General features: G+C 44.6%; 1 protein-coding gene across 1 annotated transcript in view; it reads right to left on the bottom strand.

Moving 5' to 3' along the window:
- Positions 1-23882, bottom strand: part of VWF (von Willebrand factor) — a 176714-nt gene that overhangs the window by 36771 nt on the left and 116061 nt on the right. Inside the window, exons 35-43 of the mRNA XM_026679287.2 lie at positions 19624-19844; positions 14895-15087; positions 11959-12300; positions 10293-10498; positions 7142-7244; positions 4590-4664; positions 3555-3659; positions 3183-3388; positions 792-941 (exon numbers count right to left, since the gene is read on the bottom strand). Coding sequence (XP_026535072.2) covers positions 792-941; positions 3183-3388; positions 3555-3659; positions 4590-4664; positions 7142-7244; positions 10293-10498; positions 11959-12300; positions 14895-15087; positions 19624-19844 — 1601 coding nt within the window. The remainder of the gene's footprint in view (positions 1-791; positions 942-3182; positions 3389-3554; positions 3660-4589; positions 4665-7141; positions 7245-10292; positions 10499-11958; positions 12301-14894; positions 15088-19623; positions 19845-23882) is intronic.

Genomic DNA, 23882 nt, shown 5'->3' with positions numbered 1-23882 from the left:
AAACCTCTTAGAGAGGGCTGTAAAAGCACTGTCAAGCGATATATAAGTCTAAGCGCTATTGCTGTCTGGCCTTCAGGCTGCAATAAACTGATTTCATTTCTTTTTTATTTAAATGAAGAAAAAATACTGCTTGTTTAAGGCAGAACTCGATTAGAAGAGGAGACATGAGGTAAGTAAAAGTTAAGTCTCCTAGGAGCTAACTTCATGGCTATGACTTCGTAGCAACTACAGTACAGTACAGGTAGTCCTCAACTTACAACAGTTCGTTTAGTGACCAATCGAAGTTACAACGGCGCTGAAAAAAGTGACTTAGGACCGTTTTTCACATCACCATTGCCACATCCCCAGGATCACATTATCAAAATTCAGTCACTTGGCAAATGACTCGTATTTATGACGGATGCTGGGGATCACGAGATCCCCTTTTGAGACCTTCGGACAAGCAAAGTCAACGGGGAAGACAGATTCCTTTAACAACCGTGTTACTAATTTAACTACTGCAGTGATTCACTTAACAACGGTGGCAGGAAAGGTCATAAAATGGGGCAAAACTCATTTAACAAAAGTCTCACTTATCAATATGAAATTTGGGCTCAATTGTGGTTGTAAGTCAAGGACTGCCAGTATTCTTTTCCCTAGGATTTGCTGGTCTTCAAGGACTAAACCATTCTTTGAAGACCAGCCAAGGTTGTCCTTGTGTTTCCCCCTTGATTCTTCCCCCTGGAAGAATCCAACTAGATAAAAAAAAAAATTTTATTCTATTCTAAACAATATTTGAGAACTTTACGTACCGCTGGGCAGGACATACTGCATCTTTTCTCGAGACATTCTGTAATTTGGAGTCCTGTAACTGCATCTTTCATGTTGGTGCAAGAACACTCCCTACACTCTTCTTCCCAGGTCATGCCAAGAGGGTAGACAATGTTGCGGTGGACGCACACCTGCCAATAAGGAGAAATAGTTTCAGTTCATTTCCTAGACATCTTGTGGCATGCTTGGCTTCAACCATCCTTGAATTAGAATAGAATTAGAATAATAAGAATTAGATAGAGTAGAGTGGAGAATTAGATAGAGTAGAGTAGAGTAGAGTAGAGTAGAGTAGAGTAGAGTAGAGTAGAGTAGAGTAGGGTAGGGTAGGGTAGGGTAGGGTAGGGTAGGGAAGAGAAGAGAAGAGAAGAGAAGAGAAGAGAAGAGAAGAGAAGAGAAGAGAAGAGAAGAGAAGAGAAGAGAAGAGAAGAGAAGATAGAATGGAATAGAATTAGAATAGAATGGAATGGAATGGAATGGAATAGAAACTATGGAATGGAATGGAATGGAATGGAATAGAATAGAATAGAATAGAATAGAATAGAATAGAATGGAATAGAATAGAATAGAATAGAATAGAATTAGAATTAGAATTAGAATTAGAATTAGAATAGAATAGAATAGAATAGAATAGAATAGAATAGAATAGAATAGAATAGAATAGAATAGAAAATATGGAATGGAATGGAATAGAATAGAACAACAGAATTGGAAGGGACCTTGGAGGTCTTCTAGTCCATCCCCTGCTCAGGCAGGAAACCCTTTTCTATTTCAGATTGTTATGTTAAATTTTGCAATGATGGCTACGGCTTTAAATATGCTCAGTTTAAATATGCTTAATACTTCTCACCTCTGGGAAAAATTTTTAAAAAGGCTTTTCCTAATATCAGGCATGAAAGATTGACAGGTCCAATTAAACTGATTTATTGCTAAAAGAAATCTTCTCCACTAACAGCTGGCACCTGCTTGGAATTAGATAAGGGTCAACGGCACTCAAGGAGGGTTGAACTCAGTTCTCTTGTGGCTACGTAGGGATTCTAGGCTGATCCCTCTTTTGACTCCACCCTCCAGGTTCTGACACTCCTCCTAAACCTAAAGACTTTAAACAACAAAGTCCTTATACCATTGTCACTAGTTTGCCTTACAAAACTATCAGATAAGTTCACAGCCTTTAGAAAACCTCCATATTCAGAGGTAGTATACCCCATGATATGCTCCCTGTACAATGTTCTGGCTTCCATTTTGAGGAAAAGGCACAAAAGTGGTCTTCAGCAAGTTCTGACCAGTTTTGGGAAACTGGTAGCAGAAATTTTGAGTAGTTCGGAGAACCGGCAAATCCCACCTCTGACTGGCCCCTCCCCCATCTATTCTCTTCCTCCCATTGAGTCCCAGCTGATCAGATGGGTCTTCTTTGGTTGCCCTGAACAGGAGAACGGAGCTGGAAAGCAGGTTAGTGGGGTGGGGAGGGAATGGGGATTTTGCAGTATATCCTTCCCCTGCCATGCCCTCCAAGCCACGCCCACAGAACCGGTAGTAATTTTTTTTGAATCCTACCATTGAAAAGGTGGTCTGATCCAGAAAGGCAGTGGGTTATGATATTAGAGAGAAAAGTAGTTTGACTACACTTGAATAAATCTTGATGTTCCGATTGCCTTGAAGAGCAAGGAAGTCAAATAATTCCATCCCAAACAAAGTAAAATCACAGGGCAGACCATGAAGCTAATGCATATAGAATTGGGGCCCAGAAAGTCCCCGAATTATAGAAAAATCAAAATCATTTGAAAAAGAGACCACAATAAATAAGGCAAAGACTCTAGATTCTCTCCCGGATGACACCCATCAAGAGTTTGCAAGATCTCAAAGCAGCTCTTATTGGCCAACAATCCTCCTCTTCACAAAGAGTTGACTAAAAACCAAAAGTTTGGGGGGATTGACAGATATGGACTATGAATTCTTTTATGAATGAATGAATGAATGAATGAATGAATGAATTCTTTATTGGCCAAGTGTGATTAGACACACAAGGAACTTGTCTTGGTGCAAATGCTCTCAGAAAACATAAAAGAAAAGATACATTTGTCAAGAATCATAAGGTACAACACTTAATAATAGTCATAGGGTACAAATAAGCAGTCAGATCATACTAGGAAACAGTCAATAAAAATTTTAAGGATACAAGCAACGAAGTTACAGTCATACAGTCACAAGTGGAAGGAGATGGGTGATAGGAGTGATGAGAAGATTAGTAGTGATAGTAGTACAGCCTTTGTAAATAGTTGGACAGTGTTGAGGGAATTATTTGTTTAGCAGAGTGATGGCATTCGGGAAAAGTCCCATGGCAAGGACTGGATTGATGGTTTGGTTTTGGTTTTTACCTTATCAGGAATGCATGTAGTAGATGTACAACCACAGTCATTGGTGACAGACGATGAGAGATAACCTGGTGGGCATGTCACCATTGAATTGTTACAGCTACAAACACAACGAAATTCATCGCAGCACTGAGTCTTCACCAAAATCCGTTTACGGTGTGGTGGGCAGATCAGGGTGGGTTGTGGCTTGCATTCTTCCTGTTTGCAGACTGCCAATCAAAACGGAAAACCCAAATAGTTAGCCGGAGAGGATTTCCCTCCCCCATGTTATAGGAAATGGGGAAAGAAAATGAAAATAGAAAACTTATAGCTGATGCCAAATAGGAGAAATATTAGGAAGTCAACCCAGCATTTGGTGGTTGAAAGGAATATTACCGCAAGCATAATCCGGCCGACATCCTCCAGGATTTGTCTGGATCAGTTGGAGACCATCTTCGCAGTGAGGTATGGGGGGCAATTTACAAGAGATCAGATCGCAGACTAGGCACAGAAAAACAAACAAACAAGGGAAAATATTATTTGCAACAAACCACAGAGCAGGATCCATTCAGAGCATTAAGGAGCCAAAAGGCCTGTTGCCTGTTGTGAAGAGATGGCTTAAGACCATCAATTCTTAAGCTGCCTTTGGTGAGATGGGTGGTACACTGGATGGATGGATGGATGGACAGATATAGATAGATATAGATAGATAGATAGATAGATAGATAGATAGATAGATAGATAGATGATGATGATGATGGATGATAGAAGATAGAATGGAAAGATGGATGATAGATAGGATGGATGGATAGATAGATAGATAGATGATGAGATGGATGGATGGATAGATGTAGATGGATGGATGGATGGATGGATGAGACGGAGGGACAGATAGATATGCATGGATAGATAGATAGATAGATAGATAGATAGATAGATAGATGTAGATGGATGGATGGATGGACGGAGGGACAGATAGATATGTATGGATAGATGGATGGATAGATGGATGGATGGATAGATAGATAGATAGATAGATAGATAGATAGATAGATAGATAGATGGATGTAGATGGATGGATGGATGGATGGACGGACAGATAGATATAGATGGATAGATGGATAGATAGATGGATGGATGGATAGGATGGATGGATAGATAGATATAGATAGGATGGATGGATAGATAGATAGGATGGATAGATGGATAGATGGATGGATGGAGATATGGATGATAGATAGATAGATAGATAGATAGATAGACAGATAGACAGACAGATAGATAGATAGATAATGGATGGATGTAGATGGATGGATGAGATGGATGTGATGGATGGATGGATGGCTTTTCCACAGAAATTGCGGGCTCAATTATGGTTGTAAGTTGAGGACTATTGGTACTGCAACGTGGCAATGACTCTCAGGGACCTACCACATTCAAAGACTGGACAGCACTGATTGGAACTCCTCTGGAGTCTTGGAATCTCACAGGGACCACAGTCAATGGCTGAGAGAGAAAGAGAGAGAGAGAGAGAGAGAGAGAGAGAGAGAGAGAGAGAGAGAGAGAGAGAGAGAGAGAGAGAAATATAAGCATCAATATTCAACCAGGATAAGCCAACTTGTAAGATTCAAGCAAGCAGAACAATAGAGTACATGTGTTTGGCGAATTCCCACTGAAGATCCAGAATTACAGAATAACAACAGTTGGAAGGGGCCATGGAGCTCTTTTAGTCCAACCCATCCCGCTCATGCAGTAGACCCTATAATATTCTGGACAAATGGCCTTCCTGTCTCTTTTTGAAAACCTCTAGTGATGGAGCACCCACAACCTCTGAAGGCAAGCACTTCAACAGGTTAATTGTTCTCATTGTCAGGAAATTTACCCTTAGTTCTGGGTTTGCTCTCTCTTTGTTAAGTTTCTATTCATTGCATTCTTGTCCTGCCCCCAGGTTTTTTTTTTTGGTTAAATGCCCCTCTTCTTCTCTGGGAAAGCCACTCAAACATTGGAAGACTGCTATCATGTCACACCTAGTCCTTCTCTTTGTTACAGTAGACATACTCAGTTCCTGCAATGTTCATCATATGCTTTAGCCTCCAGTCCCTTTATTATCTTTGTTGCTCTTCCCTCCACTCTTTCTAGAGTCTCAACATCTTTTTGTATCGTGATGACCAAACTGGATGCAATATTCCAAGTCTGGCTTACCAGTGCAGTATAAGGCCGTATTAACACGTCATGTGATCTTGACTCCATCCCTCTGAAACTCATCTAACAACAAGAATTTCACGGGTTCAGAATAGGTGCCTCAGTTTGGAAGAAGGGAGAAAAGATGGGGAGATTTGCTTCCTGAAAGATCGGGCCTGGGTTTCACATCGGCACTTCAAAAATGGATCTCAAATCAGGACTTTGAAAAAGACACAGGAAATGCATAACCCTTCAGATGAAAGTGGGACATCTTCGTCCCTCCTTTGAAAATGGAAAGAGCTTTCATAAGACTTGCTGTGGAGATCTTTATAGAGTGGTACTAACACCATTCTATAAAGCCTTAGTAAGATCCCACCTAGAATGCTGCATCCAGTTTTGGTCACCACACGATAAAAAAAATGTCGATGCTCTAGAAAGAGTGCAGAGAAGAGCAACCAGGATGATTAGGGGACTGGAGGCTAAACATATGAAGAACGGTTACAGGAACTAGACATGGCTAGTCGAGTGAAGAGAAGGAGCAAGGGAGACATGATAGCAGTCTTCCAATATTTGAGGGGCTGCCACAGAGAGGAAGGGGTCAAGCTATTTTCCAAAGAACCTGAAGGCGAGACAAGGAATAATGGATGGAAACTGACCAAGGAGAGATTTAACCTGGAAATAAAGATAACTTTTCTGACAGTGAGAACAATCAACCTATGGAACAGAAGTTGCCTTCAGAAGTTGTGGGAGTGTCATCACTTGAGGCTTTCAAGAAGAGACTGGACTGCCATCTGTCAGAAATGGTGTAGGGTCTCCTGCTTGGGCGGGGGGTTGGACTAGATGACCTACAAGGTCCCTTCCAACTCTGTTATTCTGTATTCTGATCTTGCCGCAGCCATCTTGCCACGGCCATCTAGTCGCAGGACAATCCACGTGGGATGACTCAAATCTGATCCATGTTCTCCGCCATGGTTTCTTTGACATGATGTCCCTTGTTTTCGTCAAGGGACATCATGTCGAAGAGAATGTGGCAGATGATGCTTATCACATTGAGCCATCCTGTGGCAAGTTGCCCCGTGGCAAGATGGCTGTGGCAGGTTGTTCAATTGCACGCAATGCAGCCTTGTTTGAAGATCCTTCAAGGCAGTGGTGGTATGCTACCAGTTCGGACTGGTTCATCTGAACCGGTAGTAAAAAAATGCCTCCAACATCAGCTGAGAGGAGGGGAAAAAAGCTTAAGACAACCAGCTGAGTGGAGAAAGAAAAGAAAAGTGCAGGATCGGCCCCAGGAGTGGGATTCAACGAGTGTTACTACCAGTTCAGTGAGAGTGCATTTTGCTGCGTGTACAACACTTGTAAAAAAAACATCAGCTGTGCCACCCGGACAGCTGACAAGCGCTGCACGCTGGTGTGCAGCATTTGAAAAGCCTCTTCTTTCCTGCTTTTTCAACCTCAGCTGTGCTGCGCAAAGCAGCTGAGGTTGAGAAAGCAGGAAATAAAGGACAGCCAAGAGCCCAGGCGGGCGGGTGGGCCAAACAGACGACCAGAAGGTCATTACAGTGAACCAGTTCAGTGTCAGCTGCTCTTCAGAGTTACCAGTTCAATAGAACTGGGCTGAAGTGGTAGCATCCCACCTCTGATTGGCCCTCCCACCCAGCCATGTGCTTTTCTCTTCTTTATCCTCTCAGCTGATTGGCACTGCAGGCCTCAGCTGGTGTGCGTGTGTGATCACTGAACCGGTAGTGAAACGGGTAGGATCCCACTGCTGTTTCGAGGCCTTTTGAAAAGACATTTGGGCTTACGTTTGGCTGTCGTACAAGGCTGAGCTGCACAACTAACTGTCCTATTCTCCAGGCACATGCAGACTTTACAGGGTTCAGTGGAAGGAATCCATGTTTCCAAGGGCTGTTGGGGAAAAAAAAAGAGAAGGATACATGAGTCTTTCTAATTGGTTTGGATGCAAACGAAAGCTACCGCCTTTGACCCGAGGTACAAATAATTTCGGGGCCTCGCTCTTTCCCCCAATTGCACCAGCACGCTCCTGAAAATACTGGAAGAAAGAGAAACGTGTCATTAAATAAAGCATACCAAATATTAACTCAATAAGACAAGTAAAGCCAGACTTTGGAAAATTTCAGGACATATAGTGTTTCGCATTATTTCCTTGGTCATGCATTTTACAACAAAGGCACACCAGCCTATTTTTCACTAAAAACGTTCCAGATTCTTCCATGAGCATATCCTTTCCTAAGAATATAGGCTGATGGTAAACAGACATGGAACTACATAACTGTAACTCCTTGGAGAGGCTGATAAAAAGCAATAAATAACTCCAGAGAGCAATGGACACCAAAGGTGTTCCACAGATGGAAATAAAATGAGAGGAAAATATTAAATAGCCTAAGGCTACCCCTGCTCACAAAGCAAAAGCTGAGATTTTCATTTCTGAGGGACACCTAGGATATTTTTTGCCTCAGGTTCCATTTTGAAAATTATATCCCCGTGACATAATATTTATTTCTTTATATGGCATTTTGAAAAACTATGTGGAAAATTATGTAGTGATGGTCAGGGAGAAAAGGCCTGTGATGACCGGGGGCATGACACAAAAATAACTAAGGCACAAAAATAGTTCCTTTAATGCCTCCATCTTGGCCCCAATGTCCAATTATCCTCGGCTGGATATCAAACTCTTAAAGAAAACAGTTTACGGAGGGAGTAAATGCAGTCCGCACCCAAAGTAAAGTTAATTCGAAATAAAAAACCCAACACAAACCACACTGAAGGAATTACCACAGCAGGCAAGGATGATTAATTGCAGACTTCTACCAGATAATGGAGCAACCACAGTTGGGAGGAAGCCAAAACACAGATAAGCTCCAACAAGAATAATGCATGCTTTGCTACCAGCACTGGGCCATGCGCAGTTTGTCTTTTTAAACAGTCCTCACAGCTGCAGCCCATGAAGGGGATCAGAGCCCCTTCCTCCCCCATAGACCATACCACTCACATTTCTCCCTTATCCACTCCTCCCTGCGTGCCCTAGGATGAAGAGGGGATGGGCCTGGGTCTTCCTCTGAATGCCCAGCTGGCCTGTGCCCTTCCCCAGTTTCCTCCACAACCTCCAGAGCCACACTTCCATTCCCTGTCAGCTGTTCCTCCTCTCCCTCAGAGTCAGACTCCAACAGGGGCATGACAAGGCCCAACAAAATAAGGATAAGATTCCTGCCATTTATTTGTTTATTTATTGGTTAAAAAATTTAAAAATAGCTTATTTCTCTGTGGAGCTATTCTGGAATGGAAAAAAAAAGATAGCAAATATAATAATAACAGTAGCAAAGTAATACTGTATAAATAATAAACAGCTGGAGTATAGGTAGGCCTCGGCTTACGACCACAACTGAGCTCAACATTTCTGTTGCTGAGCAAGATGGTTGAAAAGTGAGTTTTGTACCATTTTACTGCCTTTTTTGCCACAGTTGTTAAGTGAATCACTGCAGTTGTTAAGTTGGTAACACGATTGTTAAGTGAGTCCGGCTTCACTATTGACTTTGCTTGACAGAAGGTAGCAAAAGGGGATCATGTGACCTCAGGATACTGCGACCGTCATAAATACGTGCCAGTGGCCACTGGCCTCTGAATTTTGATCAAGTGACCATGTGGAATGCTGCAACGATCCAAAATAGCAATAGCCCTTAGACTTATATACCGCTTCACAATGCTTTACAGCCCTCTCTAAGAGGTTTACAGAGTCAGCCTATTGCCCCCAACAATCTGGGTCCTCATTTTATGCACCTCAGGAGGATGGAAGGCTGAATCAACCTGTGTCATGTCCCTGTTGGACTCTGATTTGGAGGGGGAGGCCAAGCAGCTGACAGGGAGTGGGAGTGTGGCTCTGTTGGCTGTGGAAGAAACTGGGGAAGGGCAAAGTCCAGCTGGGCAGAGCAGGTAGAGAGGTAGAGCAAGGCAGAGGGCATTCAGAGGAAGACCCAGGCCCACCCCCTCTTCATCCTAGGGCACACAGGAAGGAACGGAGAATGGAGTAATGTGGGTTACATGGCTTTTGGGGGAGGAAAGGGCCCTGATTCCCTTCATTAGCTGCAGCTGGGAACACAGTGTTTAAAAAGGGAAGTTGCGCATAGCAAACTGTTGGGAGCAAATCATGAATTATCTTGTATCATCGAGGCTTATCTGGTCTCCTGGCATCTTCCCAACTGTGTGTGTTTTGCTGGGTTTTCAAGTCTGCAATTCCTTCTCCTGCCCTGTCAAGTTAATTACTGCAGCTTTGTTTGTTTGGATTTTTATTTACAGTTTGTATGTACTTTGTTTTCAGCCTGAATTTCCTCCACTTAAAGACTGTTCTTGGGAGAGTTTATCCCCCCAGCCGAAGGTAACCTGGACATTGGGGGCAAAGTTGGAGGTATTAAATGGACACTTCTTGCTTATTTGACTGTGTTGCCTTTGTGTCACGCCCCAGGCCATCACAATCTTGAGCCTGGTGAGATTCAAACTGCCAAACTTCTGGCAGCTGGCAGTCAGCAGAAGAAGCCTGCAGTACTGCATTCTAACCACTGCGCCACCATGACTCATGGTGTAATGTTAAAAACAAAGAAACTGTCATGTCACTTTTTTTCAGTGCTGTCGTAACTTCGAACCATCACAAAAATGGGTTGTTGTAAGTTGAGGACTACCTGTATCTGCTGAAGTTGATACTCTGTGGATGGCACTGATATATGGACCGGATCCTATGAAATCTGAAAGTTCCTCTCTCTCTGAAGGCTTTTCATTTTCTCAGTAGATAAGGGGGTAGGGAACGATGGCCCTTTTATGACTTGTGGCCTTCAACTCCCAGAATTCCCGAGCCAGCCAGGGGAATTCTGGGAGTTGAAGTCCACAAGTCATAAAAGGGCCCTCTCCGCAGTAAATGATGGGAGTCCAGAATGAAAGCCTCACCTGATGACGAGTTCCATCTTCGCTGATGCATTGGGAGCAGATGTCTTCGTGAACACAGGTGCCATCCAGGAAAACCTGTCCAGGTGGACAGAAACAGCCCTCGGTGGGGTAGTCCGTGCAGACTTGCAAGCTGGTCCCATTCTCACAGTGTTTCGTGCAGCCTTTCTGGCAATGCTGGTATATCAGAGAGTCTGGACATTTCATGGCTGCAGAGGTCAAGCAAACAATAGAAGCCCAACAAAAGTCCATTAGAAAAATAAGCAGGGTGGCCCAGGAAGACCATAAATTAGTTAAGAAAGGATCAATGTAAAATCGTGCTAAAAATAAACCACCTCTAATCTGCCCTAGATGCTCGAAATAGGTTGTGGGAAGGGGGGAATCTAATTAGGCTAAGTACAATTCTTGCCAACAGCGAGAAATGCCAAGAATGTCATTTCAGATTTTGATCGCCAAGCAAATTCAAAGCTGAAGCTCAAAAGAAGTTTACAGTATTTCAGGAGTAGTTAAAATAGCAGCATGGATGAGAACAAACCAGGGGTGGGCTTCAAATAATTTAACAACTGGTTCTCTGCCTGGTTCCTGGGTGGGCGTGGCTATGGCGGGCGTGGCCTAGTCGGCCCCCTGGGAGCTGTGTCCCCGTGCCCTGTTTTTGACCTAGTCAGCCTCGCTGCATCACCCTGAGGAAAACAAAAATGGGCACATTTCCAGCCTTCTGGAGCCTCTGGGAGGCCCGTTTTTTGGACTCCCGAGGCTTCTCTCGAGCCTCCGGGAGATCTGTTTTTGCCCTCCCCAGGCTCCAGAGGCTCTCTAGAGGCTGGAAACAGGCCCATTTCCAGCCTTCTGGAGCCTCTGGGAGGCCCATTTTGTGGGCTCCAGGGGCTTTCCTCGAGCCTCTGGGAGGTCTGTTTTTGCCCTCCCCGGGCTCCCCATAAAATGGGGCAAAAGAAGAGTCCCACTTAACGATAGAAATTTTGGGCTCAATTGTGGTCGTAAGGCAAGGGCTACCTGTATTGGCAGATGCCTTTTTATTTAACTTGTAAGGATCATCTAAGAAAGGGTGGGATTCAAAAATCCCAGCAATCGGTTCGCTGCCAGGTTGCTGGATGGGCGTGGCCATGGTGGTCATAGCCTACCGGAACTTCCGGGAGAACTGTTTTTTGCCTTCCCTAGAGTCCGGAGGCTTCCCTCGGGCCTCTGGGGGGGCAAAAATGGGTTCCCTCAGGCTCCGGAGGCCCTCTGGAAGCCAAAAACACGCCTGTTTCCAGTCTTCCGGGAGGGCTGTTTTTTGCCTTCCCCAGAGTCCAGAGGCTTCCCTTAGGCAAAAATGGCCTCTCCCAGGGTCAGGAGGCCCTTCGGAAGCTGGAAACAGGCCCATTTCTGTAACTTCCAGGAGGGCCATTTTTCACCCTCCTAGAGCCTCCATGCGGACCCTGCACTTACTTGCATCCAAAATGGGCCACGTGGAGACTCCTTGGAGGGGAAAGGCAGAGTAGGCATGGCCAGCCAGTCATTTCAACTACTGGTTCGGCGAACCAGATGTAAATTTAACAACCAGTTCACCTGAACCAGTCCGAACCTGCTGAATCCCACCTCTGCATCTAAAGAAATTAAAGGTATTGCAAAAAACAGAGACGGCATTTTCATCAAAAGGAATAACAACCCTTACCGCAGAAATCCGGCGTTCTCCAGTCCACACAAACCCCGTGCACTTTGCAAAGATGGGCATAGGAGGCTATAATCTCACACACTTCCTCCCCAATGCAATTGTTCTCTTCGCACGTTGCGTAGAATATGTTGGGAGGGATGACCTGATGGCACTCATAAAAAGGAGTGGAAAGCAGGATGCTGCAGTGCCTGGTTGCATGCTCGACGCAAACCTCAGGCCTTCTCTCCTTGCAAACCCTTCCCGGTTGCTGAATGGTCCAGTCTTGGATGAAACCAGTGACGTCACGAGTAATGGAGTCATTCTTTAAGAGCAGGTCGTTCTCGCTGTTTTGGTCACACACCCCTAAAGGAAACACAGAGGAAAGAAATTAAGCGATTGCAAAGATTAAGGGTGTCAAAACTCGATTTGATTGAGGGAAGCATCAGGGTTGCGTTTGACCTTGTGGAGCTGGGATGGGAGTGGCTGAGAAGGGTGTAGCCAGGGTGGACATCACCAGCATGGGCATGGCCAGCTCAACATCACTCGTGTTGGGGGCACCTGTGGTGGCCAAGTGCTAAGGTAGGACTTTCCTTGGACTCTCTCTCACTCTCATTATAATCTCCTTCCTTCCTTTTCTTCTTTTTCCTTCCTTCTTCCTTTTCCTTTCTTCTTCCTTCCCCTCTTCCCTTCTTTTTCCTCCCTTGCTCTCTTCCCATCTTCCCTTCTTTGTCTTTCCTCTTTCCTTTTCTCCATTCCTGCCCCTTCTCGCCTGCCCAAATGCAAAAGGAGAAACATTTCTCCTTTTGTTTTTGTTTTTAGTTTGTTTTGATAGCCCTCTGCCAATGAAAATGCAGCTGGGGAGGGGACGCTCCATTTTCGCTGGCAGAGGCACTGTGGGCCCATCCTTTGCTGTTTTTAGGGTGGCCCCATAGGCCAGATCTAAACACTTTGCAGGCTGGCCTGCGGGCCTTGAGTTTGATACCCCTGGCGTAGACCTTTGGTACTTAAAAAAACACGTTCTGTCTATGGGGATTCCCAGTCATCCAGGCCAGGGTTGTGCCAAAGGTGCAACTGGACTTTCTGTTTTTTCTTTGAAGATGTTTCGCTTCTCATCCAAGAAGCTTTTTCAGCTCTTGTTGGATGATGGGGAATGGAAGGATTTATACTCCTTGTAGACAGCTGGTCATTTGCATTCTTTTAGAGAGACATTGAGGCCCCCTGCAGACAGCAAAGTCCAGAGTTTGGAAAGAGAGGATCACTGGTTTGAAAGAGGGATCAAAGAGGCCATCTATGTCAAAACCGAACAGCCCTCCCTCAACAGAGGAGGAGGAATAGGACATCCTCTATCTCCAGTCTACAATATAGTCCGCTCAGCAATTCCAAAAAAGGCTCCACACCCATTTGCACCACTCAGGTGAGACCCTGGGGACACAGATAAACCTCCAAGTGGCCTCAACGACTCTCTAAGAAGATGCAAATGACCAGCTGTCTGCAAGGAGTACCAATCCTTCCATACCCCACCAACCAGTCAGAGCTGAAGAAACTTCTTGGATGAGAAGCGAAACGTCTTAAAAAAAACACAACAACCCAGGAAGTCCAATTGCTTCTTGGAAAAACACCTTTGGAACAAAAGATGTTCTGCTTATGGGGCATAAAATAAATCCACTCAGAGTGTTTGCTAATCTACTTGACTTGTTACCCTCTTTCCTGGACCCAATAGGTCTCCCCCTCAATAACAATAATAAAATATTTTTGTGTAGAGTTTTGCATGTTGGCATTTCATAATAAAGCCAATGTGAACTTTTACGGGTAGTCCTCAACAATTGAGCCAAAAATTTCCTTTGCTAAGTGAGTTAAGCGAGTTTTGCCCCATTTTACAACCACTCTTGCCACAGTTATTAAGTAAATCACTGCAATGCTGGGTTAGTAACCCGGTTGTTAAGTGAATCTGGATTCCCCTTTGATTTTGCTTGTGTGAAAGTTGCAAAAATGGATCAAGTGACCTCAGGACAGTGCAGCTGTCATATATACATGCCAGTTGCCAAGCATCCAAAATTTGAACATGTTACCATGAGGATGCTGTAAAGGTCATAAGTGTGAAAAACGGTCATAGGACACTTTTTTGTGTGTCATTGTAAGTCACTAAATGAATGATTGTAAGTCAAGGACTACCTGTATTCATTTCTTTTCAACTTACCAGCTTGTTATGCTGAGGAATACAGGGAACTCACAGATTAATAAGGGAAAGGGTGGCTTCCAGCTGAATTTCTATGAAATCCAAATGGAATTTTACACATTTGTAAAATGCAGAATAACAGAGTTGGAAGGGACCTTGGAGGTCTTCTAGTCCAGCTCCCTGCACAAGCAGGAGACCCTATACCATTCTGTACCAATGGTTGTCCAATCTTTTCTTAAAAACCTCCAGTGTTGGAGCATTCACAACTTCTGGAGGAAAGCTGTTCCACTGATTAATTGTTCTGTCAGGAAATTTCTCCTTAGTTCTAAGTTGCTTCTTCCCTTGATTAGTTTCCACCCATTGCTTCTTGTCCTGCCCTCAGGTGCTTTGGAGAATAGCTTGACTCCCTCTTCTTTGGGGCAGCCCCTCAGATATTGGAACAATACTATCATGTCTCCCCTAGTCCTTCTTTTCATTAAACTAGACATACTCAGTTCCTGCAACCGTTCTTCGTATGTTTTAGCCTCCAGTCCCTTAATCATCTTAGTTGCTCTTCTCTGCACTCTTTCCAGAGTCTCAACATTATTTTGAATATTGTGGCGACCAAAAGTGGATGCAGTATTCCAAGTATGGTCTTACCACAAGGCCTCATAGAGACTGAATGCATTGAAGAGAGATCCATTAAACCAAAGATTTACTGTCGAGATATTAACATTCGAAAGGCTTCGGTCGTTGTTAAACGATCACTAATGGCACTCAGGGAGGGATTTTTCGAACGTACCACAAAGCCCATACATTTTTGAGGCAAAGCTCTTCGGGCTAAGTTGTAAGGTGAACTCATTGTTGCTTGGAGTGAAGGCAAGCGTGTGGTTCTGTTGCAAAAATTTGACTTCGTGTATTATTGTCCCATAGATGTTGACTTCCAATTGACCATTATTATAAGGAGGTATAACTGCAAGACCATTCACAGCAACCTGTTTTGGAACATGGGTTAAAGAAGAATTAGGTTAGATTAGCAGAGTTGGAAGGGACCTTGTGGGTCATCTAGTCCAACCCCTCTGCCCAAGCAGGAGACCTGTTCTGACCTAGGCTTCCCCAACAGCACGAAGCCGACTTCTCATCCCGATAAACCCCTTTTATTTAGTTTACAGTGAATTCCTTTCTAGCAAAGTTCCGGCCAACAATCTTTCAAGGTATTTCCCTGACCTTTATCAGGCTTGGAGAGTTGCCAGGCCGATATCTTTCAGACACCACACTGTAGCAGACAATACTTGGCAAGAATGCAGGAACAGATCTTCACCCAAATGAACTGTCTCCTGCAAAACCCCACTCCCCTTTCGCTCCTCTTTTATTCCCTCTGGGAGGGGCCATTCACCGTCCACCTGTGGCTTTATTCCCAAGTCGACCCTTGTTCCTTAGCTGTTCCCTTCTTCTGGCAGCTCTGCGCATGTGCAACTGGGAACAGGCTCGAGCTGTTCTTCTTCCCCACTGATCTCTGACTGCAAAGGCAGCTGGATAACTGTCGGACGGCCCTGGCCCCATCTCTGCCTCTGACGCAGAGCCCTCATCAGAGCCTTCCCCAGACTCCAGGACTGGCCCATGTTCCTCCCCAACCTCCTCACTGTCCAAATCTGCTGCCAGATCCACTGGTGGGCCACAACACTGGTGGACCCTACACAAGTCTCTTCTTGAAAGCCTCCAGTGATGAAGCTCCCACAACTTCTGAATTAAACCACAGAGGTCGAGCACATCAACTTGGAAGCAACGGGGATTGGAAGGGAAAGCTAAAATCCACCAGGAGGTTGAAAGCAAAATACAGGTTGTCCTTGACTTACAGCAGTTCATTCAGCGACCGTTCAAAGTTACACCATCCCTGAGAAAAGTGAGCTGTGGCCGTTTTTCACACTTAACGACCTTTGAGTCATCCCTGCACTCAGGTGATTTGGTTGTAAGTGTGAAAAACAGTCCTAAGTCACTATTTTTTTGTGCCATTGCAACTTTGAATGGTCCCCTAATCGAATGCTTGTTACGTTGAGGACTAGCTGCATACAAGAGGATGTGTGATGACGCGGGGTGTGACACAAAAATAACTAAGTCACCAAAATAGTCCCTTTAATGCCTCCAACTTGGCCCCAATGTCCAATTATCCTCGGCTGGATATCAAACTCTTAAAGAAAACAGTTTACCGAGGGAGTAAATGCAGTCCACAACCAAAGTAAAGTTAATGTGAAATTAAAAAACCCCAACACAAACCACACTGAAGGAATTACTATGGCAGGCAAATATGATTAATTGCAGACTTCTACCAGATAACACAGCCACCACAGTTGGGAGGAAGCCAAAACACAGATAAGCTCCGACAAGAATAATGCACACTTTGCTTCCAGCAATTTTGCCATGTGCAGTTTGTCCTTTTAACCAGTCTTCCCAGCTGTAGCCCATGAAGGGGATCAGGGCCCCTTCCTCCCCCATAGACCACATCACTCACGTTTCTCCCTTATCTGCTCTTCCCTCCATGCCCTAGGATGAAGAGGGGATGGGCCTGGGTCTTCCACTGAATGCCCATATGGCCTGTGTTCTTCCCCAGTTTCCTCCACAACCACCAGAGCCACACTCACACTCCCTGTCAGCTGTTCCATCTCTCCCTCGGAGTCAGACTCCAATAGGGGCATGACAGGATGCTTGGATGGAAGGACAGCCGTCTTGAGTGGGAAGCAAAACTTGTTTCCCCAATCACCAGAAAGATGGCAGGTGACATGAAGCCCCAAAGAAGAGGGGGAAAATAATAATTTCTGGCATAGTTGTGGTGCCACGTTTGCAGCGTACGAGACTTCTGGAGCAGCTACTGCCGTCTTAGTGCAACCCACCACAATTAAATGGCAATCTGTTCTGAATTACCCTGTTTTGTCCTGAAATTTGGGTTTTGGCCAATCCCAGAGCATAGCCTGACAGTCTATTCCTTTTATATGGAAAGAGGTTTGCTCTTGCTCATAAAGACCGATTATTGCAAATGAGGTTGGGGCCTTTTTGGAACACGATCTCTCTTTAAGTCAGTCTGTACTGCTCTGAATGAATGAAAGCCCTTTTTTTCTGCTCTAAAAGGAAGTAGAGGGAGAATCTGGGGAAACTGTTCACCTGAAGTTTAAACAGATCAACAGAGTTGGAAGGGACTTTGCAGGTCATCTAGTCCAACCCCCCGCCCGAGCAGGAGATCCTATACCAGGGGTCTTCGAACTTGACAGCTTTAAGACTTGTATACTTCAACTCCCAGAATTCCTCCTCCAGTCATGTTAGCTCAGGAATTATGGGAGTTAAAGTCCACAAGTCTTAAACTTGCCAAGTTTGAAGACCCTTGTCCTATACCATTTCTGACGGATGGTAGTCCGGTCTCTTCTTGAAAGCTTCCAGTGATGAAGCTCCCACAACTTCTGAAGGCACCTTTTGTTCCATGGATTTATTGTTCTCACTGTCAGAAAATGTCTCCTTATTTCCAGGTTGAATCTCTCTTTGACCCTTTTCCATCCATTATTCCTTGTCTGGTCTTTGGATGCTTTGGAAAATGGCTTGAACCCCTCCTCTCTGTGGCAGCCCCTCAAATATTGGAGGACTGCTATAATGTCTCCCCTACTATCAAGAATAAATCTTGTCTATCTGACCTCGCGGATTCTGATGAGACACTGTGAGCTCATGAAATGCACAGGCTGTAAATGTGAGCTGGCATTCAAGTGAGACATCCCCGTTTGACTTCTATTTCCTTCCATTTCACTGGCTTCAATTCACTTATTTTATTGATTGGTTTGATTTTTTTTATCCCGCCTTTGTATAAATTTGTGTTGTGACTGAAAGGATCGATCCTGCTGTGAGTTTTGATTCTGATGACTCTGAGGATGAAAGGCTGGAGCCTGCTGAGAATTTGGAGTCTGAATTGTTAGAAGACACAGATGTGAGCCAGGGGATGAGAGGTTATCACACAGACATTCTTCGCCTGAACCTCGACCTCATTCATGCCTGCAATTGAGCCACAAAATGAGTCAGAAGAGTCGAGCGAAGAAGCTGACAGATCGTGGCTTGATGCCAGAACAAGAAAGAGGCTGAAACGTCAAGCTGTGGGGAGACATCAGGCCAGACGTTGATTTAGGAGATTGACATGCCCATCTAGGTGGTTTACGGAGGCAAACTCAGTTAGAAGGGAGGGTGAGTCAGTAATTAGCACGTTGCCTCAAAGTGTATAAAAGAACACAGCTGTGTGGGGGAAGATTGTCAGGAACAAAGTGACTGATTACGTGCAGAGGTTTTTCAGCAGAGGCTCGGAGTTTTGAGAATTTGTACCAGGACTGTTTTGATAAACAGGGCGTGTGGAATATAATCTTGTAGAACTCCTTTCTGTTGGATTTAAGTTTTGGAACGGCTGCTTTTGGTTTTGTGTTGTTTGAACTCTGAAGGGGGAGCCATAACAAATTTGTATTTATATTTGTACAGTATAAATAACATACATATATACATTTGCATAAATAATGGAACAATAACATATTCAAATTTATATTTGTATAAATAACTCAAGGCGGTGAATGTAGCTAATCGTCTTTCCTCCCTCTGTCTATGGAGATTCTCAGCTCTCCAGGTCATGATTGTCACAAATGTGTTTTCTCAAGAGGCAACTGGGCTTTATTTTTCTTTGAAGATGCTTTGCTTCTCATCCAAGAAGCTTCTTCAGTTCTGACTGGTTGGTTGGGAATGGAAGGATTTCTATTTCTTGCAGACAGCTGGTCATTTGCATTCTTTTTAGAGAGTCGTTGAGGCCACTTGGAGGTTGGTCTATGTCCTCGGCGTCACCTGTGTCCCTTCACTGCAGAAAACATCCTGCAGAAAGCACAGCTCCACAATACAGTCCTTTCAGCAGTTCCAAGAAGGCTCCACACCCATTTGCACTACTCCTTCCATTCCCCACCAACCAGTCAGAGCTGAAGAAGCTTCTTGGATGAGACGCGAAACGTCTTCACAGGAAAACAAAGGTAGTCCAGTTGCCTTTTGAAAAAGCACCATTGGGACTTTCCTCCTTCTATTTTCCCCACAACAAAAGCCCTGTGAGGTGGGTTGGGGAGAGGGAGAGATAGAGAGGGAGAGAGGGGGAGAGAAAGAGAGAGTGGGAGAGGGAGAGGGAGAGGGAGAGAGAAAGAGAGACTAGCCCACAGTCACCCCAGCTGGCTTTCATGGCTAAGGTGGGACTAGAACTCTCAGTCTCCTGGTGATTGACCCCAAGTTACTAAGCTGGCTTTAGTAGGTCAAGAGGGACTTGAACTCTCAGTCTCCCGGTTTCTAGCCTGGTGTCTGTCACCACAAGACCAAACTGACTCTCAATTATTTGTCTTGAAATGAAGCCTATGGGGCATTTTAGCAACTCTATTGTGCTTTTTGAGTCATCTCTCGTGGATCCATCATAATTAAATCAAAATAAACAGGAGCCTCCTTGACCTACTCTCGTTTTTTTTTCTCTCACATTGGTCTCTTACCGTCATGTTGTCATAGAGCTGCACAGAGAAGCCCTGGTATGTGACCTCAAGGGCGTTCATGCAGTTGAGTTTGGGGACCGACCTGCATGCGCCATTATGAAGAATCACTTCAACGCCTTCTTCTTTGTCTTCAAACAAGGTGTAGGAGCAGTTGCCTGTCAGCTTAAAATCCAGCCCATCGAAGGTGACAATGTGCCTGGTTGAACTTCCCATGCATGTACCTATAAAGAGGAAGTTAAAAGATGATCTTCAGAGGACACTACTTATTTGTTACATACCCTTCTCTCTTTTTTTTGCTGCACACATGTGAGGCACACTCCATAGAACTCCATAGAACTGCGGTGGCTCACTGGTTAGAATAAGGTACTGCAGGCTACTTCTGCTGAGTGTTGGCTGCCTGCAATTTGGCAGTTCAGATCTCACCGGGCTCAAGGTTGACTCAACCTTCTGTCCTTCCAAAGTGGGTAAAATGAGGACCCAGATTGTTGGGGGCAATTGTGATGACCCAGAGTATCTCAGAAATTTAACAAAAACCAAAACGTAAATAAAAGTCCTTTAATGTCTTCAACTTGGCTTCACTGTTGAGTTGTTCACAGTGGAGGAGTAAACTATTTTCAAAATAACATTTCAAAGGCAAGAAACACAGTTCACATTCAAAGAGCCGATAACGAAGCAAAAACCAAAAACAAACCACACTGAATAAAGTTTCTCGACAGACCAGGATAGATAATTGCCAACTTCAGGAAGATAACCAGGGAAAGTCTGTTGGAAGAACGCCAACCAACATAAGCCTTCTTTAGGAATAAAACACTAATTTGTCTCCAGTGTCTGTTAGCATGCAGGTACAACCTTTTATGCAGATTTCACATCTGCAACCCATGAAGAGGATCATGGCTCTCTCCTCCCGAGTAGACCACATTTTACCCTGATCCTCTCCTCTCTGCATGTCCTAGGATGGAGAGGGGATGGGCCTGGGTCCTCCTCTGACTGCCCAGCCGGCCTCTGCCCTTCCTCAGCCTCCTCCACCACCTCTGGAGACACACTTCCACTCCCTGTTGGCTGTTCCTCCTCTTCCTCAGAGTCAGTCTCCACCAGGGGCATGACAGCAATAGGATGACTCTGTAAACTGCTTAGAGAGGGCTGTAAAGCCCTTTGAAGCGGTATATAAGTCTATTGCTATTGTATGCATCTTTCCGAATAGAATAGTTAGAATAGTGGACCCCCAACCTTTTGGGGTCCAGGGACTGGTTCCATGGAAATACTTTTTTTCCGTGGATCAGAGGTAGTGTGGTTTCATGTGCTGCCTGCATTCCATGGATGGGACTTCACTTGTTTGCTCAGCCCAGTTTCTGGCATACTGAGAACTGGTGCCAGTCCACAGACTGGGTGCTGGGGACCTCTGAGTCAGAGGACCTAATGTCTGATAGGAATACAGACTAACAGAGAGGCAAGGGATCGTGGAGATCTTCTATTCCAACTTTTTGCTCTAGCAGGAGACCCTATACCATTCTGGACAAATGGCTGCCCAAACTCTTCTTAAAAAACCTCTAGTGATACAGTGTCCACTTCTGGAGGCAAGCTGTTCCACTGGTTAATTTTTCTGACTGACAGAAAAATTCTCCTTAGTTCTAGCTTGGATATTGTTCTGACCCAAACCATTTTCCAATAAAACAAACACGAACCAAAGGGAACAGAAACCTTTTAATGAGTCTTACGAATCCCTGGTTAAAAGGCTGCTGCAAACTAATTAACTTGAATAAGCACAAACCTTGCCAAAACTGCAAAACTGCCAAGAATCACAGATAAGAAATATTTCACAACACAACAGTCTTGAAATACCAACTTAAGATACTGGAATGTCCACGAGGCTGAATTTCAAAACATCTTTGCTTCCTGCCAAGAAGGTTAGTGTCTCAGCTGGCTTTTATCTTCTTGAAGGAGGGCCCATTACCTTGTAGCCTTACTCCCAAGTAGCCCGTGCTGCTACAACTGCTCTTTCCTGCGAGCAACCCTGTGCATACGCACACTTGGCACAGGCTCCTCGGGAACCTTCTCATCGCTGCTGCCAGCCCCCACAATCTCCGAAGGCAGCAGTCCACTCCCTAATGGTCCTGGCCTCTCATCTGAGTCCTCGCTCTCCTCAGCTGTCCTCACCTGCTGCCGGCTAACCACAACAGATATTTCTTTGAAAAGTTTCCATCCATTACTTCCTGTCCTGCCTTCAGGTGCCTTGAAGAATGGGTCAACCCCCTCTTCTCTGTGACAACCCTTCAAATAATGAAAGACAGCAATCATGTCATCCCTAATCCTTCTCTTCCATTAGACTACACCTACCTAGTTCCCGCAACCATTCATCATATACTCTAGCCTCCAGTCTCCTAATCAGAGGTGACATTCAGTAGGTTCTGACCAGTTCTGGAGAACCGGTAGCGGGAATTTTGGGTAGTTTGGAGAACCAGCAAATACCGCCTCTGACTGGCCCTGCCCCCATCTATTCCCTGCCTCGCACTGAGTCCCATCTGATCAGCTGGGTCTTCTTTTGTTGCCCTACACAGGAGAACGGAGCTGGAAAGCAGGTTAGTGGGGTGGGGAGAAAATGGGGATTTTGCAGTATCCTTTCCCTGCCACACCCACCAAGCCACACCCACAGAACCCATAATAAAAAATAATTGAATCCCACCACTGCTCCTAATCATCTTTGTTGTTCTCCTCTGAACACTTTCTTAGAGTCTCAACATCTTATTTTGTAGCGTGTGACCCAAACTGGGAGCAATATTCCAAGTGTGGTCTTACCAAGGCAGTATAAAGCCATGCTAACACTTCACACGATCTTGATACTATATTTCTTGTGATGCAACCTAAGACTGCATTGGCTTTTTTTGGCAGCTGCCGCAGATTTTTTTTTTAAGGACTTTGCGAGCTGGAGCTTTCTCCAATCAAAATTCCTGGTCTGAAAAAATTTCAATGCAGAAAGGAGCTCAGTTGCTAGTAAACTGCTCAAGCTTACCTCCCAGCTCAATCAGCATCTTGCTTTTGGACATGACATGGGGAAGTTTTGGTCCAAAATCAGCTAAGCTGCACCTCTCTATTACTACCCTCCATGTGGCTGGGTGGTTGTGAGTTAAGAGATCAGAAAGCTCTGGTGGGCCACCACTTCCCAACTGCTGTTCCATGCCATTTCTCCCTGTGCTGCTACTTTGATCTGTCTGCAGGATTCCTTTGTAGAATTTTCTAACACGTGCGAATATATATTAAGGTCAGTAGAAAGCTGGCACCCACCCCTCTCCTAGAAGAATGAAATATTATGGGAAATATTAAAAAGGCAGAAGATTATTTCCCTGGATGAAAAAAGGAGAAACCTGTTTTTAAAGACAGCTCCCTGCAGCTCCCTGCTCCTAACAGATATTTGGTGCCCATTGAGCAGGACTGGGTCAGTCTATCTACAAGACAAATAGAACTTCAGCTCCAGGGGGATGGATTAAGACATGACCCTCAGGACATAATAGGATTAGCCTGCTACCCATCTAGCAGCAGGACTCACTGCATTGCGAAATCACCTGGGGGCATTACATCACACAGCAAGGTTCAACCAAACTTAATCCAGACAACGTAAAAAGTTGTCTATGCAGACCCCTGCATAGCCCCCCGGGAGTCTGACAGCAACCAATAGAATACATGTCCTTGCCACAGGAACAGGAAGCTCAAGGGCAAGGCCCAAGAGAGGGTATAAATACCGCTCTTTCTCTCAACTCCATGTGTTCAGCTCCATGTGTAAACCATCTTTCCAATCAGCCTCCATGTTTCCAGTGTCTTTCTCCCAGATGGATGTTTCTTCCAATAGTAGCATCAAATGGCTTTTCAGAACGTTTTCTGCATCTTACTGTGAAGACAGTCCTGGGAAGCAATTCTCGCAGAGGGAAGACTTTTTATACAAATGCACCCCACTGCAAGCCTTAGGGGAAAAAAAACATCTTCCCTCAGTGAGAAAATAAGTATGTCTTCAATTATGCACTGGGATATGCAACCTTTGCCATGTACTCTTTCTCTCCATAAAAGCCTCCTCAGAAACACACCCTTAAAGGCAGCAAATAATTTTCTTTGGAAGAAGAGACATTAAAATCAACTTGCATTCCTTAAAATTTAGAAATGAACTGCCTTATTTTGTTCAACATATGTGTCATTTACCATGCAGTGTAATTTTTTTTTCACCAAGGGTTGAATGACATCTCTAAAGCCCTCCCCCTATATCAGCATCCAGC

The sequence above is a fragment of the Notechis scutatus genome, chromosome 6 (genome assembly GCF_049901735.1).
Source record: "Notechis scutatus isolate UNSWTSFEM ecotype Mainland chromosome 6, rNotScu1.2, whole genome shotgun sequence".
NCBI lineage: Eukaryota > Metazoa > Chordata > Lepidosauria > Squamata > Elapidae > Notechis > Notechis scutatus.
The sequence above is the reverse complement of the archived record's forward strand: the minus strand, read 5'-3'. Positions and strand labels throughout refer to the sequence as shown.